General features: G+C 61.0%; 2 protein-coding genes across 51 annotated transcripts in view; one reads left to right on the top strand and one right to left on the bottom strand.

Annotated features, from left to right (window-relative positions):
* Positions 1-4,697, top strand: part of PKIG (cAMP-dependent protein kinase inhibitor gamma) — a 98,173-nt gene extending 93,476 nt beyond the window's left edge. For 29 of the 50 annotated variants that reach the window (XM_008274485.5, XM_051845020.3, XM_008274479.5 and 26 more), the window contains 2 exons: positions 2,092-2,265; positions 3,995-4,697. In XM_008274485.5, coding sequence (XP_008272707.3) covers positions 2,118-2,265; positions 3,995-4,074 — 228 coding nt within the window. In that variant the 5' untranslated portion in view covers positions 2,092-2,117 and the 3' untranslated portion in view covers positions 4,075-4,697. The remainder of the gene's footprint in view (positions 1-2,091; positions 2,266-3,994) is intronic. The other 21 variants (XM_070051804.2, XM_070051808.2, XM_070051795.2 and 18 more) reach the window with 1 other exon arrangement.
* A 223-nt stretch (positions 4,698-4,920) lies between these two features.
* ADA (adenosine deaminase) lies at positions 4,921-27,331 on the bottom strand. The gene is made up of 12 exons (XM_002721061.6): positions 27,207-27,331; positions 17,271-17,332; positions 13,720-13,842; positions 9,505-9,648; positions 9,222-9,337; positions 8,372-8,499; positions 7,701-7,772; positions 7,514-7,615; positions 7,227-7,291; positions 6,056-6,185; positions 5,510-5,612; positions 4,921-5,224 (listed from the first exon to the last, which is right to left on the bottom strand). Exons 1-12 carry the CDS (start codon positions 27,237-27,239, stop codon positions 5,202-5,204), a joined length of 1,101 nt encoding a protein of 366 aa, XP_002721107.4. The 5' UTR covers positions 27,240-27,331; the 3' UTR covers positions 4,921-5,201.
* Positions 27,332-27,597: the final 266 nt, after the last annotated feature.

The raw sequence follows: 27,597 nt of genomic DNA, 5'->3' as shown, positions 1-27,597 counted from the left end.
CGATGCTGGGCCCTGAATTTGATTTTATTTTTTTAATTGAAAGGCAGAGTTAGAAAGATCTTTCATGTGCTGGTTCACTCCCCAAATGTCTACAACAGCTGGAGCCGAGCTGATCCGAAGCCAGGTGCTTCTTTCAGGTCTCCCACATGGGTGCAGAGGCCCAAACACTTGGGCCATCTTCCATTGCTTTCCCTGGCACATTGGCAGGGAGCAGCCTGGATGCAAGCCAGGGTCCGTATGGGATGCCGGCACTGCAGGCAGTGGCTTTATGTGCTATGCCACAGCACCAGCCCCAATTTAAAATTCTTTTAATCCTAGTTCTCATCATTATACCACTGTGCCAACTTGGAAATGTGTCAGAAGTCTAAAAATTGTCTCACCAGGAATTCTACTACTTTGAAGATACTCTAAGGAAATAACCAGGAATCAGTACAAAGATTTTTTTTTTTTTTTTTGAGATTTATTTGCAAGTCAGTTACACAGAGAGGAGGAGAGTGGTTTTCCATCTGCTGGTTCTCTCTCCAATTGGCTGTGACTGCCAGAGCTGTGCCAGTCAGGAGCCAGGAGCTTCTTCCAGGTCTCCCACGCGGGTGCAGGGGCTCAAGGGCTTGGGCTATCTTCCACCGCTTTCCTAGGCCACAGCAGAGAGCTAGATCTGAAGTGGAGCAGCCGGGACTTGAACTGGTGCCTGTATGGGATGCTGGCACTGCAGGCGGCGGCTTTACCCTCTACGCCACAGCCCCAGCCTCCAAAGATTTCTTAAGATTCATTTTATATGAAATGTTTGGAAGAGTTAGAGGGAGAGAGCAATCTTCCATATGCTATGCTTTTATCACTCCCCAGATGGCCCCAAGGGCTGAGGCTGGGCTTGGCTAAACACAGGAGCTTCATCCGGGTCTCCCACATGAGTGCAGGGGTCCAAGAATGTGGGCCATCTTCCACTGGTTCAGCAACAGGGAGCTGGATCGGAAGTGGAGCAACCAGGACTCAAACCAGCACCCAGAGGGGATGCCAGCACTGTAGACAGTGGTTTAGTCCACTGTGACACAACACTGCACCAGTGGGTGAGCACAGAGATTTCTACAGAAACCTAGTGCTCTCAGGCAAGCCCATGTTCATTTCTAGGGGGCCGATCAAATCAGTCATTGTTTTCCCAAGTATGCAGATAGACGAATCATGGTGCCCTGTTCCAGAGTAGGGTGTGAAATACAGTGTAGGTGGGGACTTCAGAGAGTCCATGGAAAATAGAAATAAGATCACGCAACTTGAGTGAACTTCGAAGTTTCAACAGCCAGGTCTTCCGTCAACTGGAAGATTAGTAGGGAGCGGGACCCAGGCACTGTGATACGGGATAGAGGCATCCCGAGCAGTGATGGCACCGCCGTGCCAGACGCCATCTTGAAGCCCCATAGTAAGTCTCCATGGGCGTGGTTTTCTCCCCAGGCTGTCAGCCACTGTCGCTGTAGGAACAGCGTCTCTCTCCTCTCTGCTCTTGCCTGCCTATCCACCCCCACCCCCACCCTCGCAGGAAAGCTCAGGCCGGGCCCAAGAGAGCTGCAGTCCCCAGCCCTGCTCCATTCTGGGACCCTCCTCCGTCAGTCCTCTTCCCCGTGGCCCACACTTAACTCCCCACTGCCTGCACACAGTCCTCCACATGGCATCCGGAATCCATCCTGCCTGCTTGCCCCAGCAGGTCACTGGGGGCGGGGCCTCCCTCCTCTGGCCATTCCCATCGCTGTAGTCTTCTTCCCCTCTCTCTGTAACGCCCTTCAGCCTTGGGTCTCAGCTCAGATGGCACCTCTGACCCCAGCCACAGTTGGTCTAGCCCGGGCTCCTCCATCCACCACGCTCTTCCTGCCCTGCCCTCATTCGCTAGGTTTTGCTGCCCCTAGTAGGCCGCAGCTGTGAGCACAGGGCCCGTGGCGCTGGCTCAGGAGTGGCCGCGTGTTCTGGGCGATGGTGACAGTGCTCTCTGGGTTTGTTTGTCCTCTGAGTGTGCCAGGGTTTCTGCTCAGGCACCAGAAGATCCCCAACTGCGTCTCGCCTGCGGGGCGCTCTGCGCTCACCTCTGCCCCCGTCCCGTCCCTGCAGGCCTGCGGAGCGATGCGACAGGCGTGATGGAGGTCGAGTCCTCCTACTCGGACTTCATCTCCTGCGACCGCACGGGCCGCCGGAACGCAGTCCCCGACATCCAGGGCGACTCGGAGGCTGTGAGCGTGAGGAAGCTGGCTGGAGCCATGGGCGAGCTGGCCCTCGAGGGCACAGGTCAGAGGCCACAGGGGCCGCCTGGGGGTGGCTGGAGAGACCGCGGGGCTGCAGGTCGGAGGGCGCCAGGTGTCTCAGCCGAGGAGTCACTTGCTTGACTAGGAGCCCAACAGGTGCTGTGTTCCTGGCCGAGGAAGTGTGTAGGGGGAACGCAGCACCCGCCAGCCTGGAGTCCCCCCAGACACCAGCTACTGCTGCCAGAGGCCCCTGCGCCCTGCACCCCCCAGGCTGTGACTGTCACGTGGCCCCCACCTGCCTGGCAGCTGTCTGGTGTTCTGGGAGGACCTGGACCCTGTTTTCCCCATATAACCCTAGTGCAAAGCCCTGGCTTGAAAGGACTGGGTGGGGACAGGGCATGCCCCTCACCCCCACCTTATATAGGGACAAGCTGCAAGCCACAGGAGCCAGGCGATTTGCCTGTTGCAGGCACAGTAGTCTCCACCCTCCACCCTCATCTTCCTCCCCTGTGCCCTCTCTCCCTGCTCCCATCAAGCCCTGTACGTTCTGGAAAGGCCCTATTGGTCCTTAACACAGCCGCCTGTGGTTCTCGCTTCGCTCCGCCCCTTCACCCCCGCTACCGCAAGGGGCATGCCACCCCTCCCCCCCAACCTCTAGTGCAGGGTCTGGGTCCCGTGCCCTCGGTGCCTGGTGGTGTTGGGCACATGGGAGAGAGGCCTGGTTGCCAACTGACTGCATGACCAGCAGCCCAGCTGTGCCGCCGGGCACACTGCCATGGTGCTCTCCAGGCGCTGTCCCCACCCTCGGCTCCAGCAAACTCGGTCTTATCTCCTTCCACCCTAGCACTGGCCCCGGGCCCTCAGGAGGTTGACTTGGGACCCGTGGCATGTGGGTCCTCTGGGTCCGTGGCTTTTGCCCGCCAGGGGAGAGTCTGGGCAGGAGTGACAGGCCTCAGCAGAGGGAATGCAGAGTTCCAGGCGCCACCCCAAACATTCCGACCTCACAGCCCTGGGAGCCCCTATCTTAGCTGCCTGGAAGGCTGTGGCTGGTCCTGTGGAAGCCTCGCCAAGCACGCTGTGCAGGGTCCTGCAGGGACCACGTGTGCTTCCTTCCTTTGCCTGACGGTGAAACAGGCAAGGCCCCCAGAGGGTGGCAGAAGGAACGGCCCGAGGGCCTGCCCATGGCCGAGGGGCCAGGCTGGCCAGGAGGAAGCCTCGCCCTGGCGAGGTGACCACACACAGGCCCGCGGCTGCGGGGCCGGGCGTTGGGGGGATGTCACCGTCCTCTCTAGCTCAGGAAGCAGAGTGCATGGGCTGAAGGGGCTCACGCAGGGCCCCTCGGGGAGGGCGTGGCAGAGCTCACTTGGCAGCTTGCAGAGTTCCTGCTTGCTGGGGCGGTACGCTGCATCTGGGTGGACCCTAACCAGAGACTGCTGCTTCCTGGGAGGAGGTGCTAGGTGGGGGAGGGGGCACTCCCTCCAGTTCACCTCCTGGTCTGCCCAGCCACCTGCTCCCACACGGCCCTGCGCCTGTGAGCACCCATTGGGCACTTGGCATTGGCTGGCTTGCTCTAGGGCACCCACCCCCAGCCTAAGTGTTACACTACCGACACTGTGTACATTCCCCTGGGAAAACACAGACCAGATTGAGTTCCCTTGGGCCACCACTGCCCAGCCTCATCCCGTCCTGCTCCCTGGGCTTAGCCAATCACCCCCCCACCCCACCCCATGTCTCTGTGCCTAGAGAAACCTGTCCCTCTCTCGCTTTTCCAGCAGGCCAGGGGGAGGTGAGCACCGCAGACAAGGAGGCCAGCAGCCAGCCCGAAAGCAGCGACGGCACCGCTTCAGCTTGAGCCTGACCTTGTCCAAGGAGGCTGGAAGAGAGAACCACTGTCCCGCCCGGAACAGGAGCCCTGGCCGGCAGCCTCCTCTCTGAGCCCCATGCCCCAGGCCAGACTGAACGACCCCTGAGGCCTCTGGGTCCCCCCCACCCCCGGGGACGCCCTCTGGCGGCAGCCCCAGGCTCCGCCTTCCCAGCACCTCCTCACTGAGCCTAGGTACGCTCCCCAGACACTGCCGCCCCAGGATGTCACTCAGTGGGTGCCCTGTTCAGGGGCTGGGCCTGCCCCCGCTCCCCCAGATCGCCCTCTTGGGCAGGGACCTCGTCCCGACACCAACCCCCCTCTGGAGCTCCAACCAGGTCAACACCTCCCTTTTTTAAAAAAAACACTTTTAACCTTTTTAAAACCTTTAAACCTTTTTCAGCAGACTGGGTGGGTACTGACCGTGGATTCACTTTTGTAAAGCCTTTTTAAGCTAAACTCCGCTCTCCACGCAGCCCCGAGGCCCCTGGGAGCCTCACAAGCCCTTTTTCAGGGAAAGGATTTTGGCTCAAAACCACATGCATCTGTCTTGACCCCTCTGCCCACATCAGTGATGCTCAGGCCCCAGGAAATAAACGCTGGTGTCCGTGTGACCTGCTGAGGCTCCTGTCTCCTTGCAGCAGCCAATGCGGGGGCTGCTCTGGCCGAGCGCGCTGCTGGCTCAGGAACCCCCAAGGGAGGGCTTCCCTCTGAGCCCTGGGGCGTGAGGGGCTCGCCCGGCCTCACAGCCCCCGCCACCCGAGCTCTCCGGGGCCCCGCTCTGCCCAGTCTCACCACCCCCCATGCCAGCCCAGCCACCTGCGATCACAGCACACGTGACACCAGCCACCGGCCCCTTTATTGAGTACCAGGTGTCAGCTTGAGTTGCCTTGGGCAGCGCTTCCATCCCCGCCACTGGCAAGAGCCCTGGTCCCCAGCCCAGGACGATCCAAGGAGAGATGCAGCCACGCCGAGGTATGTGTGTGCACGAAGCGGGCACTGGCATCCGGAGCCTTGGCAGCGGCCCTTGAACTCAGACTTCCTGGAAGGAATGAGGCGGGGTCGCTGCTGAAGACCCCACCCCCAGGGCGGGAGCTCATAGAGGTGCCGTGGCCTCTTCAGGGGTCCTGCCCTGCTTGTCCTGTCAGAGAGGCAAGGATCAGTACGCGTGACAAAGTTCCAAAGCCAGCAAGGAGCCCTGCCACAGCTGGCGAGACTGAGGCTTTGGCAAGGGAATGCCTTGCCAAGGCCACACAGCAAGGAGACCTGGGCCCACCTGCCCTTGGCTCTGGGCAGCCTTTGGGACCCGCCCCAGCCCAGCCTCTCAGCCTCAGAAAATACACACGGCGCGGTCACCAGGGGCTCAGCACTATGGTGGATGCTGCCCAGGGTGGGGGGCGCGTGCCGACGTCGCGCAGGAACGTACCCGCAGAGGCCGGCGGGGGCAGCCCATAGGCTTTGTAGAGCTGGTCAAGAAGCTCCTGCTTCTCGTCTTCGGGAAGGAAGCTGGACTTGGCCGCGTTGATGTTCTGGAAAGGGCGGGGCGTGGGCGGGACGTGGGTGGGGCCACGTCACCGCGGGTGAGGGAAGGGACGGGCTGAGGGCGCACGGCAGTGAGTGCTGGAGCAGCGACCCTGAGGGTCTGTGGTCTGAATGCGGCCCCACAGGACACAGGGATGGGGAGGAAGTGGGAGAGCCTTTGAGAGAGCATGGGAGACTCCGGGGCTGGCTGGCCTGCGAGCTGGGAGTGGCCTACAGGGCGTATTGGAGATTTCATGGCTGGACACACCCTCCTGGGGCGGGGCGACAGTCTCCATGGCTTCTTTGAGGGTGGAACAGCTGGCCCGAGGTCCAGAGGTCAGCACAGAACACGTGTGGGGAGGCTCCTTGCTTGTGTCAAGGCAGACCTGGGCCCCACTTCTGCGGGTTCCAGGGCCCAGGGGCAAGGCCAACCCAGCTCACACCCACTCACCAGCCTCTGGAACTCCTCCTCAGTAAAGCCCATGTCCCGTTTGGTCATCTGGTAATCTGTGTCCAGGGTGGACTTGAAGATGAGCGGGTCATCTGTGTTGAGTGAGTAGTTCGCCTGGTCCTTCTTGAACCTGGGTGAGGAGCGAGGGGAGAGAGGGCAGAAGCTGTGAGCGCGTGGCACGTCAGCCCTGCCCTCCTCTGATGCCCTTGGCAACCTGGCCAGGCCTGAAAGGTCTGATCTGGTCCAGAGGAGGAATCAGGTTCCGAGAGCTCAGGTGACTTGTCTAGGTCAGGGAGGTAGCAACTCGAAACTCGGACCCGTCCGGCCAGTCCAGAGCCAGCCAAGAAAGCAAGTGCCTTCACGGCCAGTATTCTGGGAGAGGTGGCGGCACCTGCCCCAGCCACTCCTCAGTGCCCCTGGGACCCGACCCGGCCCTGCCAGTACACCGTGGAAACTGCTCGTGGGCTGAGCCCCGGCCGCCTCTTCCCTAGCTCTGGCTTCACTTGGGTCCGGCGCCTGCTCTGACCCAGCGGATTGCTCCCGAGACCCCTGCCCTAGATCTCTGGTCACACCTTCGGCTTTCCTCTGCCTGTCCCGGAAAGGTCACTGTCCAGGATTCTGCCTTTCCTAGGGCCACTGCTTCTCCAACCCCCAGAGCCGTGCAGCCCATGGCAGCCTCGAGCCCCCCTTGTCAGCAGGACGTCAAAGCCCAAGCAGCCAGAGCAGGGCAGGTCTGTCCACAGTCGCCCAAGTTCTTGCTATCATCCTGTGTCAAGGGACAGCAGCTCTGCCCTCCTGAGGCCACCACCAGCGCTCAGTCACGGGACAGAAGACTCCTGGCTCATTAGATTGTAGGGGGGTGGGCAATACCTAGAGGTGCAGGAGGGAGCACGTGGGGGCAGAAAGGACCATCTTCCTATGCCCAGGAGGCAAAGGTGGGGGACCAGAGTGGCAGGTCGTCTGCTCGGTTGGGGGCTGGGTGACCTCGGTCAGGTCCCAGTACCTCAGAGCTTCGGGTTCCCCGCTCACGAGGACAGCACTGCCTGCTCCCCGGGGAGTCAGAGGGCGCTTATCTAAGACCCAGCACCGCTGGTGCCCCATCCCTGAGTGTGCTTCCCATCCCTGGCTTTCCCGGAACAAAACTGAATGGGCCACAGAGGCCAGACCTCACCGGACCACCGCGTGCTCCGTGTCCGGCGTCCAGGCACCAGTGAGGTAGCTGGACCAGGGGCAGACCTGAAAGAGCAGGTGGGTGGCTGGCACGACAGCCCCAGGCCGTGCCGACCCCTTCCCGTGTCCCGGGGCTTGGGCAACCAGCGTCGGGGCCAACCTTGCTTCCTGAACCACCAGGACTTCTGTGCCCTGCTGCCCCCCTACCCCGCCGCCTGTCTGCCTCTGCCCAGGGAGGTGCAGGGCAGCCAAGGACAGTGCCCGCCCGCCCGCTGCTGGTCGCCGCACCTCGAAGTGCATGTTTTGCTGCAGCAGCCTGCTGTAAAGAGCCTCGTCCTCCAGGGTGTGGTAGCCATGGCCCAGCCTCTCTGTCTTGAGGACGTCCACGGCCTGTGGAGAAGCAGGGGGGAGGCAAGCGGGAGGCAGGAGACGGGGGAGGCAGGAAGAAGGGGCCTGCGGCCGGCCAGCTCCTCACCTGCTGCACCACCTCGGGTTTGCCCACCTCCCCGGCGTGGACAGTGCGGTGGACACCACTCCTCACGGCCTCCTGCAAGGGGAAGGGCCAGGTGAGGGGCGTTCCGGCCGCCTGGGAGCATCCTCCCGACCCACGAGTCACGCCTTTTCCTTGCCACATCATCACCCGAGGAGTAGCTGTCATTTACTGCGGCTCCACAGGCCAGGCACTGGGTGGAATGGTTTCGACACGTCGTCTAATGTTTCTAACCCTGGTGCTAGCCATTTTATGGGGGCAGAGCTCAGGGGAGTTGGGCAACGTAACCAAGCTGGAACAGCCAGCATGGGACACTGCCCACGGAGACCTGGGCAGTGAGGGCCCCCTCTTCCGCCCCCACCCCCCACCCCGACGCAGTGCATCACGGAGCCGGAGGGACCTCTGCAAGGTCTGTCTGACAGAGGAAGCGGGCGGGCGGACAGGCCCAGAGACCTCCCCAAGGTCACACAGCACACCAGAGGCCAATGCCGGCTGGAACACAGGACCGCGGCCACCATGTGGGGCTTTTCATACCCATTCCAAGCCCCCAGGCCAACCAAGGCACACATGGGAACTCGGGGCCTCCAACTCCCTGGTCCCTGTGACACCTCCCAGCTGTGGGTGGGAGACGGACTCCCACCTCCCCCCAGACCCACCTCGTAGGCCTGCACGTGTCCTGGGAAGAGGCTGCTGTCCGTGATGGTCTCATCCCCTGCCAGGTCGATGGCCACCACGGTCTGCTGCCGGTACTTCTTACACAGCTCCACCACCTCCGGGGACCAGGCTGGGCAAGGCACCCGCCAGGGCTGTCAGCACACCCCACCACACGCACCCCTACCCGCGACGTGAGGCACTGCGGCCAGACCACACGTGCCTCAGTTTACCCCTAATGAATGGGAGCGCTGAAGAGGGGCATGGCAAGGCTGTGCTGTCCCACTGGACGCCCACAGGTACCCTGGGGCAGGGGGCAGTGAGGCCAGGGAGGGCCTGCCCAGTAATGCAAAGCAGAGCGGGTCTCATCGCCTGTCACTGCCTCCTACACAGTAGAGGTAAGGAGGGAGAAATGACCCAGGCTTTGGCCCAGTCAGGCAGCTTCCTGACATCCTGCCTCAGTTCCCTCATCTGTCAGACGGGAATCGGCAAAGGCAGTCCCGCCACACACAGGGGACGGCACGCGCACAGCACCTGCACAGAGCAAGCCCCGGGTGGGCACTGGGACCCGGTCTAGAGAGGGGCCTGACTCGCCCAATGCCGCACTAGGGGGCACCTCGCCAGGGAGCTCAAGGCCTACAGAGACCCCTCCCATCCCAGAGGCCAGGATGTGCCTGGCCCATAGGGCCTCGGGCGCCTTTGGTTTTGACCCAGTCTCCTGCTGAGCAAAATGTGTCGCCCAGAAGCTCCGAGTCTGCCCCCGGGGCCCCAGAATCCTGCTGGTGGGCTGACGGGACACAGCAGGGCACAGACGCCGGGAGGCCCAGGCCCAGGCCCGGCCGCCGTCCTACTCACTGGGCTGGTGGCGCATGCAGCACAGGATGGACCGGACCTTGACCCCGAAGTCTCGCTCCCCCTCCTGCAGGCCCTGGTTCACCAGCGCCACCACCTCGTCCGGAGTGAGGTCCCCTCTGTGAGGGGAGGAGCAGGGCTGGGCCTAAGGACCCCTCCCCCCACTCCCTGAGCGCTGACAGAGGAGCCCCCAGCCCCCAGAGCTTGTTTCCAGGCCTCGCATGACAGCCGCCTGGGCAAGGGCCAAGCCCAAGTCTTGCGGGTCTCCCCAGGGTCTGTCACTCACTCGGCCTGGTTCCAGGGGATCGGCTGCACCTTGGAGTTGGCCAGCAGGTGCGGGCTGTAGCGCACCTCCACGTATACCACCTTCTCCTTGGCCTTCATCTCTACAAACTCGTAGGCGATCCTTTTGATGGCCTCCCGCGAGCCCCTGGGGAGGGAAGAGCGAGCTTGGGGACAGCTCCTTGGTCCCTTGGGAGCTCCAGGAGCAGACGAGGCTGCCTCTAACTGCAGATCCAACCAGCTTCCGGCCCCCAGCCCTGGGCACACACATCCTGCCAGCGGTCCTCACACAGTGCGTGCAGCTCTGGCCTCTCACCCTGGTGGTCTCTCTGACCGCTGTCCCTGGCGCCACGCTTGCCCCTGTAATGCCATTCACACAGCAGCTGGCAGAGGCTCCCTAGATAGTCCATCAAGGCACACTGCTCCACCGCCTGAGCCCCAGCGGCCTCCCACCGCACAGAGGGAAACCCCCACTCCATGGCCTGCAGGAGCCAGCCCCTGGCCAGCATCCCTCAGTGTCCTCCTGGCACTCACCCCAAGACAATCAGCTGCCTTTCCGTCCCAGGACAGCCCAGCTTGTCCCCACATTGGGCCTTTGTGATGGCAGCCCCTGCCCCGAGCCCACGCCCTTCCCCCGTTGGTCCTCCACTGTCCCCTCTATGCAGGTGTGACCCAAGCTAGCCAGTCACCTCTCTGCCACCTGCGTCGGGTCACTGTGAGGACGGGTGAGTCACACCCGACCCTCACCTGGGCCAGCGCCTGGAGCAGCCGCTGCTGGCATCGCAGCTGTGACAACGCGCACTGGCCCAGGGCCTGGCGTGCATCACAGAGAGAAGACCGGACGCTTACGAGAACACATGAGGGAGGAGTGGCCCTGCCCGCAGAAGTCAGCTGCTGGCACCAGCGAGCTGCTGTAGCGCCAAGAGGATGAGGATGGGCAGGCCCTGCCTGCATCCCTGGCCTCCGCCTGCTGCGGGTGAGCTGTCTCCGAGGCACAAGAGCGCTCACCCTGCCTGCAGGTGCCTGGCCGCCCCGCTGGCCCCCGCCACTGGGGAGCTGTGCGTGCCACACTGGGGTTGCGCCGTCCAGGCACCAGGGGTACAGCAAACAGGTCGATGAGATCCCTGCCCAGAAGCCCACAGGCCAGCAAGAGGCAGGCAGGGCAGGCAAAGAAGTGAAACCACACGAGACACTTCCACCAAGTCCATGGAGAAAGGACTCGAAAGACGAGGTGACAGTTGGCGCAAAAACACTGGCTCCATGCACAGCCTGTCCTAAGGCAGGAAAGTTTTCCACGCACTTTTTGAAGCAGGTCAGATGGAAGAAGTACCGCAGACCATGGCCAAGGAGAGGCTGCTGCGATTTTGAATATGGGAAGGGAAGGAGTTTGGAGCAGAGAGGAAGCAGGCGAGGCGCAGCCCTGCAAGCAGAGGCCCTGAGCTGGGGGTGCCTGGTGTCCAGGGAGGCGGCAGAGGGGCGTGGCAGCAAGTGCAGGCCCGGAGCCCAAGGCTGGGGTCCTCAGCTTTTACCCTAAGGGAGACACTGCAGAGCTTGGGTTTGGGGACTGACTGAGCAGAGGGACATAGAAGCAGAGATGCGCTTCTGTCCCCAGTTCACTCCGCAAGTGCCCTCAGTGGCCACAGCTCGGGGCCGGAAGCAATCCAGGTCTCCCATGTGCGTGGCAGGAACCCAATTCCTTGAGCATCACTGCTCCCCAGATCGGCCTGAGCAGGAAGCTGGGGTCAGGAACCAGAGCAGGGAATCCAGGCCAAGGGCTGCCACGTGGGACCCAGTCCCGGGCTGGGTTGAAGGGGCCGTGGCCAATTCTTTCTGCACGCTCCCATCCCTGCTCTGGGCCTCGACAGTCCCTAGCAGAGGCTTCCCCGACCCAGACAGGAAAACGGTGCCTTGGAGCCTGAGCCTCCCCGTCTCCCCACGCCACAGCCAGGCTCTCCCTGCTCTGCGACACGAAGCCCTGAACCAGGGACAGGAGCCCCACCTGCACCTGCATGCGTGCCGTGCATGCCTTCAGGAAGACGGAACGCACGTGTGCCTGAATGTCCGCTCCCCAGGGGCCAGGCTGAGGGCAGCAGCTTCCATTAAGAAGCCAGCAGCCTGGGCCACTTCTTCCTCCCCAGGCCTCCTCACACCGGCCCTGCCACGTACCCAGCCAGTGGCCTCTGTCTCACTCAAACACCCTCCTGAACAGCATCACACTCTCCTCTTCTCTTGAAGCCTGGCCCACCCTTCCTCCTCCAGGCAGTCTTCCCTGACTGCATCCAGCTCCTCTGCTTCTTCCTCCTCCCCCAACCACCTCCCAAACCTCACATCGCCTGAGCTCCCATAGCCCTGACTGCCAGGCCCCAGTTCTTGCCTGCTTTGGGGAACCGGGCCTTGCACCAAGAAGCTGGAGGTGGCATCTGGTGAGAGTTGGCTCGGCCCTGGCCAGCTCCGTGGTCCCTGGCAGGCGTTCACTTCCCTGAGCCTCTACCTCAGCCTCTGCCTAGGAGGACTGTGTGCACCTGGCCCACGGTCGGCAGCCACAGTAGGCGAGTGGGAGTCCATCAGCCGAGCGGCGCTGTGTTCTAGGCCTGAAGGAGATCCTACCCTGAAGCAGTGGGAGCGTGAAAGGTAACACACAAGTCACCACCTGGCTGTCCGGCGGCAGCAGCCACTCCACAGCTCCAGGCTGCTCGCTGAGCACAGTGCTGGGTCCCTTCCAAACGCCACCCATGTGCCCACTATACAGATGAGCCAACTGAGGCCTGGAGAGGGCGACTGGGCAGGCATGACAGGTCCTGAAGGTCTGACAGGACAGGATCTGTGATCTTAACGCATATTCTGCTACTTCTCTGTGAGAACGCTTCTAAAGGTTTGCAGGAAATGAAATTAAAAGATTGTCTTTGACACCAAATTTTGAAGTCCATGCAAAGTTCTTTCAGTAACACCCACTTTTCATGAAAGTTTGAAGAGCCCGCTTATAGATTAAGATTTTGAGCATCAAAATATACTTAGCGGGGCCGGCACTATGGCACCAGTATCCCATATAGACACCAGTCCAGGTCCTGGCTGCTCCTCTTCTGATCCAGCTCTCTGCTATGGCCTGGGAAAGCAGTAGAAAATGGCCCAAGTCCTTGGGCCCCTGCACCCATGTAGAAGACCCAGAAGAAGCTCCTGGCTTCACATTGGCACAGCTCCGGCCATTGCAGCCAATTGGGGAGTGAACCAGCAATGGAAGACCTCTCTGTCTCTCCCTCTTTCTGTCTGTAACTCTGCCTCTCAAATAAATAAATCCTTTAAAAAATAAACACTTTTTGGGGCTGGCACTGTGGTGTAGCGAGTAAAGCTGCTGCCTACAGTGCCAGCATCCCATATGGGTGCTGGTTTGCATCCCGGCTGCTCCACTTCCAATCCAGCTCTCTGCTGCAGCCTGGGAAAGCAGTAGAAGATGGCCCAAGTCCTTGGGCCCCTGCACCTGTGTGGGAGACCCGGAAGAAGCTCCTGGCTCCTGGCTTCAAATCGACGCAGCTCCAGCCATTGCAGCCATTTGGAGAGTGAACCAATGGATGGAAGACCTCTCTCTCTCCCTCTCTGCCTCTCCTTCTCTCTGTAACTCTGCCTTTCAAATAAATAAGTAAATCTTAAAAATAAGGACTTGAAGAGCATTTCTTTTAAAAAATATAAACACCTTTAAAATTTTTTTCTTATTTACTTTATTTTGAAAGGAAGAAAGAGTTACCGTCTGCTGGTTCACTCCCCAAATGCCTGCAACAGCCATGCTGCATGCACTAGGCCAAAGCCAGGAACTGGAAGCTCCATCCGGGTCTCCCACATGGTGGCAGGGCCCTAACCAGGGAGCCCGTTTGCAGCAGGAAGCTCTAGCACCGGGAGTGGAGCTGGGACTCAGGCCCAGGCACTCTGAGATCGGTGTCCCGAGCAGTGCCTTAACCACTGTGCCAGACACCAGCCTGGAACCTATCTTTTAATTCCGTGTTCCATGAACCTGTTGAATTACCCGCGCAGCGGTCACGGCCACTTCATTGCACATCACACCCTGTTTGCAGAAGGGAAAACCAAGGCCTAAAGGCACTGGAGAGACTTCCTGCGCAGGTGGGCAGCAGAACTGGGACCTCAGAGCACGCACCGCACACCCTTCAGGCTGGAGTTGGGGGCCATCACGGGGCTTGCGGCGCCCAGGCCCTGAGTGGGGGGCACTCACGCGATGGCAGGCATGTAGTAGTCAAACTTGGCCAGGAAGCCAGGGAGCGAGAGTGGCTGGTCCATGCCGATGACTTTCTGCAGCTCCTCCACCGTGTCGGCCGGCAGCGGGATGCCTCTTTTCCTGGGCACGAAACAGTAGGTGCGCTGTCAGCCAGGGCAGGCTGGAGCAGACCAGGGGCTGCATCTCTCCACCCCGCTCCCTCCCTTGGACAGAGGCAAAAACCAAGGCCCGGGGCATTGGGAAGCAGGACTGGAACTTTGCAGCATTGTCTGTTTCCAAGTCGCCTAAGTCAGCAAACTTCAGGGGAGTAAACACCGGCTGGCGTCTGTGCAACACACTCACATACGCAATCTCTCCCTCCCCTCCCCGGGGCGGGGTGGGGGGTGGACAGGGCGAGTGCCAGGGCCAGCCCCCTACTTCCTCCTCAGCCCCAGGAGCAGGCAGAGGCCAGGGTCACCAGGGGCGGACCCCGCAGCATCACAATTCCCGGGGCAGGCTCAGCACCAGGACGTCCTCCTCTGCCCCGGTCTGGCCAGCACATCAGAGCAGCTTGTCCCACAGCGTGCTGGGAGAGGGCAGGACGCAGACTCCCAGGTACCTCTGGTGACTTAGCGTCCAGCTCAGAGCGTTCTGCCCACAGCCCCTGCACAGGCCACGTACGGCACAGCCTGCTGACAACAGCTAGCTCAGAGCCTCTGTCCCCCTGCGAGGGTCTCTGCCTCCCCTCCTGGCTGCAGGGAGCAGGCCTCAGAGTGGCTTCCTCCCTTCTGCACATCCCCTACCCCCTTCCCCTGTGTGTGTGTGTGGGGGGGGGTCACCCTGGGCCTCAGTTTCCCCACTTTTAAGATAAGAAACAGCTAAAGAAATGCGGGGAGAAAAGAGGCCAAGGCACTTGGGAAATAAGCAACACAGGGAACAAAGCAGAACTGGGTATGACCCACCTGAAACAAACCCCTCAAGGAGGCGAGAAGACGCCACGTCCTCACTACAAGGACGTCCCTTTGGAGTGGGGACATTCACGAGTATGGAAAGGCGACAGGCAGGGTGTAAGGAAGGCAGGGGAGAGGGAGGGGTGAGGAGGCCTGCAGAGAGGAGAACAAAGGGAAGAAGGTGAAGACAGGAGCAGCAGTTCAGAGACCAAGAAGCATAAATCGGAAGCTGGGCACTGGCTCATCCGAAAGTCAAGGACAAAAGTTCGAAAGGAGAAGACCTCCGGAGAACCAGACGTGCGAATGAGTGGTATTTCGATCATTTCCCAGCTTCTGTTATTAAAATACAACACTTCCCTCCGTCAACACCTGTGCCCCGAGTGCCCTGGTGCGCCTCCTTCTCCACCAGGGAGCCCTGGAGGGACCACAAAGGGCCCCAGGTGCCACTCTGGAGCCCCACGGGGGAGAAGGGGCCCCCACTGCCATCCCAGCACTGAGGCCAGGTGCTCAGCGCCTGCCGGCTCCTGCTTCCGGGCCATCCACTGCTGGCCAGCTCACCCCAAGGCCACCCCCAGGGGCCCCACCTAGCACTGCGCTGTCCAAGAGCCTGCAGGGGAAACGGGCCACCCCCGCTGGGTTCTATGACAATTGCTCTGACTATAGCGCCACACACACAGCAGACTGGGAGGCCAGTGTGAAGGCCTAGGGACCAGTCAGGAGGCCATTGTCACAGTCAGGTGAGGGACATGGTGGCTCAGAGCAGGGCAGAGACGTGAAGGAGATGGCGGCCAGATTCAGATGAGCTTTGGAGAGAAGCTGGGGCCATGTAGGACACTGAGAAAACCTAGGAGCCCTTGGAAAAGGCAGAGTCGCAGGAGCTGGAGCTGAAGACGTGGGCGAGGACAGCCAATGGGGGCAGGCCCGACCCAGGGACAGACGGGGGCCTCTGGGTTGGGCCTAGGGCTCCCTGCTCCTTCCCACCCCAGTCACCTCCCACCCATCCCCCAGCACATATAGGCCACTGGTATCTGAGTGCCCCTGCCTGCTGACTCCGGGTCAAACTCCAGCTGCACCTGCCACGCATCCTTCTCCAGGGCCAGCCAGGGTGGCAACTGAGAGCCAGGAAGTCAGCTAATCTGCACCCCCGCTGTCCCCTGCCTCGGCACTCCCACTAATGAGCGCTTGATGACCCCATGACAGGCAGCACTTCGATTAGATGCTATCGGTATCCCACCTGGGTGACCTCATTAGGGGCCCTGGGGCAACCTTGTCATTCAGATCGGCAAAGGACAGGCGAAGATAAGCCAAGAGCCACACGGTTCTAATATTAATAACAGCATCATTAAGTGCTGACTATGCAGCCGCTGATGTGTGCAAGGCCCTGAGCGAAGCGTTTTATGGGCACGGCGGGAACCCGCAGGGTAACGGTCAGGGGCACAGTCTCTGGGCCAACCCTGCCAGCTGCTAACCTCTGCCCTATGCTTGCTAAGCCCATGACTCCACCTGCCACGTCAGTCTCATCTGTGAGACAGGGCAGTGAGATCACCTGCCCCCCCACGTGCTTACGTTTCCCAGCTGAGCGGAAAGTAAACCAACAGCTACTTCCAAGGGCAGAGCTGGGCACTGGCACCCCCACCCCACCCACTCTGTCCCCAGGAGCAGGGGCCTGCACGACCAAGGGGCTTCTGGCATAGAGCAGCATGTTCAAGTCGGGGTGCAGGGCTGAACTTCAAGACACAGAGGGAGAGCCCCCTCTGCATACAAGCGAGGCCCCCCTGCTGCACACAAGCTGAACATGGGGCATGCAGGGAAGAACTGGGACTGCATGGTGGGGCGGGAGGTGCCCCTACCTCCCAGGGCGGCTCTGCGGGAAGGCCCTGTTCATACCCTCATACTCTGGAGGCCAAGGTTACAGAAAAACTGATGCATTCAGATTCAAAGCCAGGTCCACAGGGCTCCCCAGCCCTGCTCTTAGGCGCTCCACGAGAGGAGCCCCTGAGAAACTGAGTTCTGGCCAGGGAGAGGTGCCCCTCCCACCATGCCCCCAGCCAGAGCTGGGGAGGCAGGAAGCATGAGGGGGTGTGGGCCCACGGAAGTCACTTGTCCATGACTCCTGGCAGGCCATCACCGTGGTGATCCAGTGACCGTTGCCGGGGGGGGGGGGGGGGACACGGCCCCAGGTTCAGCTCCAGGTTCTGCCAAGAATTGCATCCTGTGCTCAGGGCAGCTGCTTTCTCTCCCCGAGCCGTCCCCACAGCAGAAGGGACAGGCACCCCTCCTCCAGGTGAGGAAAGATTCAAGGATGGAGCCCAGGGCATGGCCCCGCACCGGGAGATGCCCCTGCACCTGCCAGTCAGAAACGAGCAGCTGACCCAGCCCCAGGAGCGACCTTTACTCATCCCCCCATACGACAGTGTGCATTGGCCACACGAGTCTGGGGGACAGGTCACTCAGGCCTGGTCAGCAGGCAGTGGGTCCCCACGTCCCCACAGATCACCCTCTGGCTGGGGACTGGCTTCGTTCCACAGGGATACAGGAGGGAGCAGGGAGGGGCCCTCTGGCAGAGCTGTGGACACTGCCCAAATCCTGGGGAGGACCACGGGCTGGCAGTGGACTTACCTGCCATAGAACAAGATGGTTTCAGGCTTGATGGCTCCATCCAGGTGGACGTGGAGTTCCACCTGCAAGAGGGCAGAGGGAAAAGAGAAAAACACCCATGAGTGCCCGAGCATGTCAGAGTGTCAGAGCATGGACGCTAACGCTCACCACGGCAACCTGCCCACCGTTCCCCATTCGCACCACACACTCTTCACACGGGCCCAAGGGTCGAGCCCTCACCTGTGGGGTTGGCTCAGTGGAGATCTCTACCTCTTTCACAGTAGAGGACCCTGGGGCTCAGAGAGGTTAACTGTCTTGTCCAAGGTCAAACAGTAAGCAGGTAACGGAAGCAGGACTCCATCCTAGGGTATGTGTTCCTAACCACAGCTGGGGAGTGGCAGGAAGAGAATTCTAACCCAGGCCCCACCCGAAGCTTGTGTCTCAACTACAAGAACTGCTGAGCCCAGGCCACCACAGACAGCTCCCATACTCAGCCACTTTACTGAACCAAACCCAACTTTTTTCAAAGTGTTTTTTTTTTTTTTTAAGTTATATGTATTTGAAAGAGAGATGTCTTCCAGCTGCTGGTTCACTCCATAAATGTCCACAACAGCCAGGGCTGAGCCAGGCCAAAGCCAGGGACCAGGAACTCCAACTGGGTCTCCCACGTGGGCAGCAGGGACCCAAGTGCCTGAACCATCAACTGCTGCCTCCCCAGGTGGGCAGCGGCAGGAAGCTGGATTGGAAGTGGAGGGGGGACTCCATCCCAGGTGCTGGACATGGGATGCAGGTGTCCCCTGGCAGCAGCCCAGCCCCCGCGCCACAGAGTCTGCCGACCGCCAGTCTAACTTTCAAAGCATGGGCTGACCACAGACTTTCTAGGCAGGGGGACTCCGAGGGCACTTCCAGCTCCGCCTTCGCCAGCAGGTGCCACGGAAGCACGGCTCGTCTTTCCAGCACGCTAGGGAGGGCACCCGTCCTTGGCCTCCTGTGGTCGCCTGCCCCGTGCTGAGCCGTACCTGGGATGCCTGCACGTCACCAGCTGTCAGAGCAGACAGCCCATCTGACTTGGCTCCCAGCTCTGCCCGTGCAATCTCAGACCAGACACGACCTCTCCAAGTCTCAGTGTCCTCAACTGAAAAACTAGAATTTTTGGCCTCCTTGACCAAAAAGGAATTTTAAGGAATAAAAAAAAAAAATCAGGGTGGGGTGGGCACCTGGCCCAGCAGTTAAGCCATGGTTGGGACTCCTGCACCCCTCCTCAGAGTGCCTGGGTCTGAGTCGCAGCTCTGCTCCGGATTCCAGCCTCCTGCTCATGCGCACCCTGGGAGGCGGCAGGTGATGGCGCAAGGGTTTGGATCCCTGTCACCTTCGCAGGAGACCCAGATTAAGTTCCGATCTCCCGACTTCAGCCTGGCCCTGCCCCAGTTACTGCAACTATTGTGGGTATTTGGGGAGTAAAACCAGCAGATGGAAGTTCTGTCTTTGTCTCTCAAAAATAAAAATTTAGAAAGAAAATGCAGGTGCACACCTGTGGCCTCAGGAAAGCAGCCGGTAGGAAAAGCCCAACAGGCACTAGAGACAGTGAGAAAAGGGTTGGGCCTTTTGCCTGTTACAGATCATGAACTTTTTGCAGGCCAGAGGGAGAGCCAGAACACCCTGAACTTGGAGACCTAGACGAGGAGTGGCGGCCCCAGCCAGGGAGAGGGCAGCCAGGAGGCTGCTGGCCCCAGAGCATCCTCCAGGCGACACAAGCTACTCCCGCAGAGGAAGCCCAGCCCTCCCACCCGCTGCTCTCTCGAGTCCTCCAGCTGCCCAGGGCCAGGGCAGAGCATGCACCCGGGTCTGGGGCCAATGTAGTTTTTGGGTCCCCTGACAGAATGAGTTCAATTCCCACTCCGCTAAAGGTTAATTGGGTTCTCAAAATACACTCAGCATTAGCAACGCTGGCGCCCAGCCCAGGGAACGCCACCCAGCTGGGCGACCTCCGGCAAGTGACCTCACCTCTCTGAGCCTCCAGCTGCTCAGCCTTAACCCCCTCAGGGCTGGAATCCCACAACTGCATTCACTCCCTGGATGACCTCAAGGGAGTCACTCTTTTTCTGTGCCTCAGTATTCTCACCTGTCAATGGGGAGAACAGCATACCTTCCTCCCAAGACCTCGTGGAGGTCCACCACGTCATGTATATGGCGTACTTGGCACACAGATGCTAAACAAGACTTTCCATTTGACCCCAAAAAATTATATATACACACACATATATACACACACATACATATTGGGCACCTGCTGAGTGCTAGGGATGCAGAGCTAAGCAAAAGGAACAAAGTCCATTCCCGTGGCACCTACTGTCGAGCTGGGTGAGAGGTGTCAGCCAATGTTGGATCAGCAGATGTACAGTCTGCCAAAGAGGGTACAAGACAAGAGAATGGAACCCAACCAACAGACCCGCAGGGCTTCCCAGAGAAGGCAGAGCTCAGGCTACAATCTGAAGGAGGAGGAAGACAGCACAACCAGGCAAGGGTGAGGAGGGAGGCAGGTAGAACATTCCAGGAGGCAGAACAGCATGTGCAAAAGCTGAGAGGCAGGAGACAGGGGTGTGGGGGCGGGGAGGAACTGGAGCGTGAGTTCAGAGAAGAGAGGGGGGCCCTGAGCCTGGGGAGGCTACGAGGCAGGACCACCCAGACAAACCTTTGCAGCCTCAAGGAGCCAGACTTGAGCCTGAGCGCACAGAAAAGCCGTTCCAGGGTGTGGAGCAGGTGAGAGAGATGACTCATAGCGAGACAGGTTCGAGGGTGCCGCCGCCATGTGTGAGAGAGAGGACCGTGGCTTGGACCAGGCACAGGAAGTGGGTGAAGGGCAAGCAAGTGGGCAGGAGGTGGTGAGGCTAGCACTTCAGGCTTGGCCCGGGTGGGAGCGGTTCCCACCAGCTGAGACAGCCCCGGGAGAGGGATTAGCGTGGGGTGCGGATGGGGGAGCGAGGTCTCAGTGATGTTGACCAGAAAGACCCAGCAGAAATGGAAGGAGGCAGTGGGATGCCAGCATCAGCAAGCAGGACGTGGAAGGTGACAGCTGTGTGGTCTTGAATGAGTCACCGAGGGAGGAAGCGTCCAGGGAGGGGAGGAAGGGACCAGGGGCGAAGCTGTGCCAGCACCACACTTGGTGGCTCTGACAGAGGTGGCAGGAGCAGCGCCGTGGTACGCAGGAAGCCAGGCCATCAGCGGGCAAGGAACAGCAGCAGTCCACTGGCTGGCGTGGGGGGCTGGGCCGTGAACCCCGAAAGCTCCCTCTAACCCCTGGAACCTGGGAATATCACTTTCTATGGCAAAGGCCTCCTGTCAAACACCTGGGAGGGAGCACACCTTGGGGGTCCTCCGCGTCACAGGTGTCCTTCTCGGATGGGGACAGACACCCTTGGAGGCAGCGCAGCAGCGATGGCGCCGCAAGCTCCGCAGTGCCCCATGCCGCCAGCAGCTGCGAGAAGCCAGCGATGGACTCTGGCCCGGGCCTCGGGTGGGCTCGCGGCCCTGCTGGCACCTTGGTCTCCTCCAGAACGTGGAGGGAATGGGCGCCTGGCGCCTGAAGCCTCCTCGCAGGTGGTAATGACCACATCACCACAGGAAGCGCACACAGGGGCCCTGCTGGAGGTCAAGGGCAGCCAAGCAAAACCCCCGCCATCAGTGAAGAACCCAGGCCCAGGGACCTGGGAGGAGCGGATCTGCCAGGGAATGCTGCCCCCACCCCAGCTCTGGGGGTGGTCCAGGCAGGGTATTTTTTAAGCCTGCCTTTTTGTTGTGCACTCAAGGTTGAAAACCCACCCTAGAGGAAGCACCTGGAGGCTACCACAGTGGTGGAGGGGGTGGGAGGCACAGTCCCTCGGGGATAAGCTGCAGGTGAGGGTGGCCCTGCAGGGAGCCTGGTGGAGAGAGGGGTCCACAGGAGGTGCAGCAGGAGGGCCGGGCGTGTGGAGGCTCACAGGGAGGGGCTGGTTGAGAGAGAAGTGTTGCACCAGGTTACTAGGAAGGGAGGGAGGGAGTTTAGAGACAAAACCAGGAGCCCTGAAGAGCAGAAAACCAGGCAGCGGATCATGTTGGCAGTCACTAGGGGCTGTGGCATTCTTATGCGCGCGGTCTGCCTGGCTACTTCGGGCTGAAGCGTTCCAATGCCAAGGCCAGGCCCCCAGAGCCCTCTCTCCCCAGGCAATGCAGCGCAGCGAGGGACCAGCGTGTGAGCAGGGCTCCGGGCCCCTCCACTTAGCAGGGCCAGATGTCACCACAGCACAGGCCGGCCTCTCGTGCCGGTCCGTGAACAAACACCTTTCGGAGCTCAGTGTGCCCCCGAGGGCTGGGGCGAGAAGCAGACGAGGATACAGGAGGCGGGATGCACAAGGAGTTTGCGTTAAAGAGCGGGGATGCAGCAGGAGGAGCGGAGGGCGGTTCAAGGCGGGGGAACGGTGCTGGCCAAGTGTTTGCAGCAGGAATCAGCAGGGAACAGAGAACGCGGTTAAGGGCGAGGATGGAGCAGAGAGGAGCGGGGAGATGCAGGCCACGTTTCTCCGGCTTTCCACGGAAGCACAATGCACGGGGAGCTGCCTCAGAATCGACTTTCCCAGCCGTGGTGCGGGTGCAGGCTGGAGGGAAACCAGGACAGGAGGAGGCTGCGGGCAGTGCAGATGGGCAACGAGGACCGAGGGGGAGGCCTTGCCGGGCTCCAGACACAGGGGCTGCCCCGTGCCTGGACAGAGGCGCTCAGAGTGCCCGGCAGGGGACAGCCCCTCCAGGAAGAGCATCTCGGCAGAGTCAGCGTGGCCGCCAGGACCTGCAGCTCTTCGCCCCGGGCCGCTGGGAAAGCTGCCCAGACACGCTTCAGGGGAGGAGCCAAGGCGAGAGCCAACTCCGCAGGAGGCCTCCCAGGGGACTTTCCAGGAAGCTGCAGCAGCCATGGAGGAGCTGCTGCACCCCGACGATCGAGGGGTGTGGGGGGAGGGGGACCCTGCGCTCCTGGCACTGTTGGGGGGGTTGGAGGAGGAGGGGAGGGTGGGAAGGGGCTGTCTGAGGCCTCCTGGGGCTAAACCACCCACAAGCAGATGGTGCCTGCTGCTCACCCCCACAAGGCAGGGACCTCGCTCCTCTTACAAGTAAGGAGGCTGCCTTCAGAAGTCTCAGAGAGACCCAGTAGTGTCGGAGTCAAAATTTAAACTCGTGTCCGATTCCTGACCTCCCAACCACTGTGCCTCACTGCCTCTGCAGTGAATGGGACAGCGACAGCCACCTGTCCCAAGCGCTCCCTTCACCTTGACTCCAGCCCAGGCACCCTTTAGCCCGTGCTGCACACAGGGGAAGGACTTGCCAGCTAAGCTCACAGAAGTTCACGGACCTGCCCAGGGTTACACAGGATGCGGGCAGCAGAGCCAGGCTGAAACCAATCCTTGTCTCTAAGCTCAAGTCCACCCGGCCTCGTGGCCCTGCCTGGCCTCCCTGGAATCTCACATCCCTTCCACCTTGCTTGTCCTGTCCTTGCTCTCGGTGCCTCTGGCTCACGGCTGGCCCGGCAGCATCTGTCAGAAGGGCGGGGATGCTCCCAGAGCCTCCAACACCAACAGGTACTGGCTAAGCCCCCCACCCCCACCCCAGGCACCACAGAGCCACTGAGGGGATGTCCTCCGCCTTCCTTCAAGAGATGCCCGGCAGCCAGGTAAGGCTCCAGCAGGTGCATGCATACCCTGAGGGGTCACCTGAGGACACCCCGAGTCATCTGCTATGTTGCATTCCTGAGCCAGATACTCCAAGATCTCACTCACAGGCACACCTGCAGGGCCCACCTTTTGCATACTCCCCATGGACCCCTCACCCCACCCCACCCCCACCGCCCCCCACTGCCTGGGGCTCCCTTCTGTTCCCCCCACACACACTGACTTTCCATGCTCAGCCACTGAGCACACCTGCAGCCCCCACTGGCAGCTTCCCAAGAGCAGGGACCTTGCCAGGGTCTAGCACAGCGCTTGGGACCGCAAAACACACATGTGTGTCCAATGACCAAATGATTGCTTTCTCCTCTCTCTGCTGGGAGGAAGGGGCTGATCTCCCTCCCCGGGCCTGGCAGGAAGCGCAGACTGGGACACAGCATCCAGGATTGCCCAACCAGCCCCAGCTCCTGGGAGCCATGGCCATGACCGGCTTAAGCAGCAAGGGCTCCTTTCACTTCCTAGTGCTGCTCTCGGCAATGCACTGGGTGGCTCCAGGGCGGGGGTCAGTGCTGTGTGCCCCACGACCTCTCAGCAGGCTCCTACAGCTCCAAGGCTCGAAGTGGACTCCAGCTAGTGCCCAAGTTCAAACTCCTCCCCATGCTCCCTCCTGGTTACCAGAACTATGGAGGCTACCTCCCCACCCCCACACCATCCTAGGGCCTCAGAACGCTAAGCACAGCATGAGCCTGCCTCCCATGCCCACTCAAACCCCACTCCAGGCCTCCCCTGTCCAAGGCCAGCTTTGCAGTCCTACCTCCCCCACCCCAGGCACCCCTCAGGACACCCGGGCAGGTGCACGCGTCCCTTCTGGCCACAGGGCCCCATGCCTCCTTTAGGCTGGAGGAGGACTCCGGATGCCTTCCAGGCCCCCTGTGTGACCACAGACGACTTCCCCTCTGCAGCCCTGGCTTCCTCTTCAGCCAACAAAATGCTCCCAGGCAACCCGATCTCCCTGGGGCCCCACCCCCTCCAACTGCCACACCAGTCAAGATGGGCAAGGCTGCTCTTCCCCAGGGGTGGGAGGGCGGGGCTCTGCTAACAGGTGGCTCTGGTAACTGAAAGGCAGGCACCAAGAAAACCCAGAGCGGTGCATCTGGAGGCTTTGTGTCTGGGAGACAAGAAGTGAGAGGATGCGACCGGGGTCCCAGGGAGGAAACAGCAGAGGGCCTGCTGGGCCTGTCCGGTCAGCCTATCCCTTCCCCCAGGAGCCCAGAACAGCCCATCTTCCAGGAGCAAGCTCAGGCTCAGGCCCTGTCCAACCCGAAGCCCCCAGGGATTCTACCCCAGGCCAGCTGAAGCTCAAGGCCCAGGTGGTCCCAACTCTCTCTGTGTGTGAAAAAGCAGGAGAAATTGGCAGAGCAGGTAATAGCATCCGCTGCGACTTCAGGTGGATCTGGGTTCAAGTCTAGCTCTGTCGCTTTCCGGCTGTGTGACTGTCAGGTTCCTATTCCTGACTCTGTTTCCCCATATGTAAATGAAGATAATAACCGCACCATTGTCAGCAGGCTGCTGTGAGCATCGGCTGAGTCAACAGGTGCACAGCAGTTGTAACAGCGGTGTTGCAGAGTCAACGTGCGAATTTAAGAAGGAAAAAGCACACTGGGGATGCACCCCTAGGCCCCTGTGCAGCAGGAAGGGCTGGTTCAGAAACGACACCATCAGGCGCCAGTACGGTGGCGCAGTGGGCTAGGCTGCTGCCTGGGACACCAGCATTCCATAGGGAGTGTGGGTTCAGGTCCACTTCCGAGCCAGCTCCCAGTACTGTGCCTGGAACAAATGATGATCCAAGTGCTTGGGCCCCTGTTACCCATACGGGAGACCTGGATGGGGTTCCTGGCTCCTGGCTCAGGCCTGGCCCAGCCCAGCTTTTGGGGCCATTTGAGGAATGAGCCAGCAGATGGAAAATCTTTCTCTCTGAAAAGCACTCTGCCTTTCAAATAAATAAGTTAAATGTGAAAAATAAAAAGAGAGAGAGAGAGAGAGAGGAAACAAAAAACAAGATACTCTGCCATCCATCCTGGGCCAACCCCTCGCCAGCCCCCAGCTTCGAGGCTCTGGGATTTGGTGCAGAATTGGGCAAGTCCCTCACCTACCTAGGCTTCAGCTGCTCCACCTGCACCATCAAGCCACACAGAAGATTTTGCGAGTTCTATCACGGGGGCACCCGGCACTCAGAGCCACTCAAAGGACGGCCATTGGTATTCCCATGACAGGCACGGGGGCAGCATTCCCTCCAAGGCAGGAGTGTGCAGCTCGGCCAGCAGGGACATAGACATAGAAGGGCTACCCTCTGCCCTTCTTCCTGCCTCCTCCAGTGCCTAGTAGGTGCTCTAGAAGCATTGTAGGAATGACTCAATCAAGTCCAGGAGGCGCTAGCCCAGGGCCTTGCTGGGGAGGGGGAGGGGTGTGTGTGTGTGTGTGTGTGTCAGTGCTAGCTTCTCAGTATCTCCCACCACCCTGCCCCCAGGCCTTCTACATCAGTCTAGACATCAGGGGGCAGAGGATCTGAGCGGACATTTGAATCCGAAGCACTCCTCCCTCCTCTGACTTCTTGTGGCAGGCCGGTGCCTGGGGAAGTCGCCGGAGGCTCCCGTCCTGGGGATGCCTGCGCCTGGCCACTGCTGCCTCCACCCCAAGGCAGCTGCAGAAGTGGCTCAGGAAAGATGGTGAGGGGCACGGGACTGAAGCCAGCCTGCCCCGGGCTCAAACCCCAACTTGGCCACCTCCCGCTTGTGTCATCTTGAGCCTAGTTAACCTCTCTGTGCCTGTTTCTTCATCTATAAAATGGGAGATGACAGCTTCCTCACGGGGTCACTGCAGGGTCAAATGAACTAACGCCGTTGACGCGTTCAGGTCAGTGCCTGGCACAGGGCGGCTGACACCAGAAGCTTCTCCAGCCCCTAAGAGTGGTTCTCTGCCCCACCCACAGGAAGGCAGGAAGCCGGCCCTGGGGTTCACACTGCCTCCCCGCTCGCCACAGGCGACTCCCCACCTCTTCGCCCAAGCATCCCACAAACAGGTGGTACCCATTCCCCAGGTATGGAAGCTGAGGCCCAGAGGGAGGAAATGACCTAGCAGCATGAATCAGATGAGAGGATTGGGTGAGGCCAAAACAGGGCAGATAAAAACATTAGTGCCCAGAACTGCAAGTGCTGCAGATGGGAAACCTAGTGTTTATCTCCCTAACCCCATTTCACCCCCAGTCCAGAGGCTTCTCCTACTGCCTGCGGCTCGCACCAGGGAGAGGCTCCACAGTCTGTTTGGGCACAGGGAAGCCAAAACATCAAAAAAGAAGAAAAATAAAAAGCCTTCAAAGCAAAGAGGTGCTAATGAGCATTAAGCAGGGAGTACGCCCCGGGCTGCAGACGAGAGGAGGCAGGGCGTGGGTGGGGGCAAGAGGGCTGGCCAGGGGCAGGAGGGCTGGCCGCAGAGCCAGGCAGCCGGGTTCACACCATCATCTCACACCTGTTTCCCAGAGGGTACGTTGAGGCCGAGGGCAGCTGACGCCTCTTCCCACTGCCATCTCACCCTTTTGGCCATTCACTCTGCCCGGAACACCTGGCCCTTCCCTCCCTGGAGAAAGTCTGGCTCCCAAGCAGGACCCATGAGCCCAGATCCGCGCCCCCCAAGCCCAACACACCGAGCAGCCTCAAGGGGGCTCCCCCATGAGGCCAGTGGCGGGAGCTGGACCCTGAGTGAACCCTACAGGGGCCCAGGCAGCCTTTCTGCCCAGCATGGCGAGAGGCGTGCCGGCTCCCCTCCCTCCCTGTTTGGCATGGCTCATGGCTCTTCCCGCCGGTGCATCCACAAACCAGGACTCCCGGGCGCTCCCAGCAGCCTAACGAATCTAAAATTGCTCCATTCCCGGAGAGCTCCTCACCGGCCCGCCACAACACCAGGTGCCCGCTAGCTTAGCCGTGGGAACCCCTTCCAAGTCCCCTGCGCGGGCTTCCACAGCTGCTTGCTACCGCGGTGCCAGGATACCCAACTGACAGATGGCGAAGCCGACACTCGGAGGAGCCGGGTCAGGGACAGAGCAGCACCCCTGAGCCGGCCTGAGACTTCTGGACCCTCACTGTCCCTCGCTCAGCGGCCCGGAGGCCGGCCAAGGCTTGGGCCGAGCCCAGACAGCGGCTGCAGAAGCCCCGCTCCGCCTCTGGGGTGCGGACCCGCAGGGCTGGCCCCTCCCGAAGCCCCCGGCCGCGCTCACTTTGGGCTTGTCGAAGGCGGGCATCTGGGTCATGGTGCCAAGCGTGCGCCCCGGCGCTGCTCCGTCCACCCGAGGCCGCTGGATCTCGCTGGGTCGGTGGCCGGTCCGCTCGCTCCGGGGCCCTCGGCGGCCGCGGCCCGCCACGCTCCTCTTAACCGGGCCGGGCCCGCCTCCAGCCCCGCCCCCGGCCGAGCCCCGCCCCCGGCCGAGCCCCCGCCCCGCCGACTCGGCCCGGGCAGAGCATTTCCTGGAATCGCCGACCCCGGGACCGCGCGGGCTGGGGCCCCTCGAAAGCTCGCGCCCTGGGACGCCGGGCGGAGCCACCGGTGGGCTCGGGGCGCCCGCCGCCTCTCCGGGCTCGGCCTCTCTCCCGGCGCCTCCAGGCACCTTC

Source organism: Oryctolagus cuniculus, chromosome 11 (genome assembly GCF_051225735.1).
Source record: "Oryctolagus cuniculus isolate XC-2025 breed Fujian yellow rabbit chromosome 11, ASM5122573v1, whole genome shotgun sequence".
In the NCBI taxonomy this organism is placed as follows: Eukaryota; Metazoa; Chordata; class Mammalia; order Lagomorpha; family Leporidae; genus Oryctolagus; species Oryctolagus cuniculus.
This window is presented reverse-complemented; position numbering and strand designations above follow the sequence as displayed.

Excerpts from the sequence above, each read along its gene's own strand:
- ADA (XM_002721061.6), bottom strand. The coding sequence starts at position 27,239 with ATGACCCAGATGCCCGCCTTCGACAAGCCCAAA. Across the intron at positions 9,338-9,504 it reads ATCCCCTGGAACCAGGCCGA|AGGGGACCTCACTCCGGACG; the intron begins GTGAGTGACAGA and ends CTCCCCTCACAG. Across the intron at positions 6,186-7,226 it reads ACGGAGCACGCGGTGGTCCG|GTTCAAGAAGGACCAGGCGA; the intron begins GTGAGGTCTGGC and ends CTCCTCACCCAG.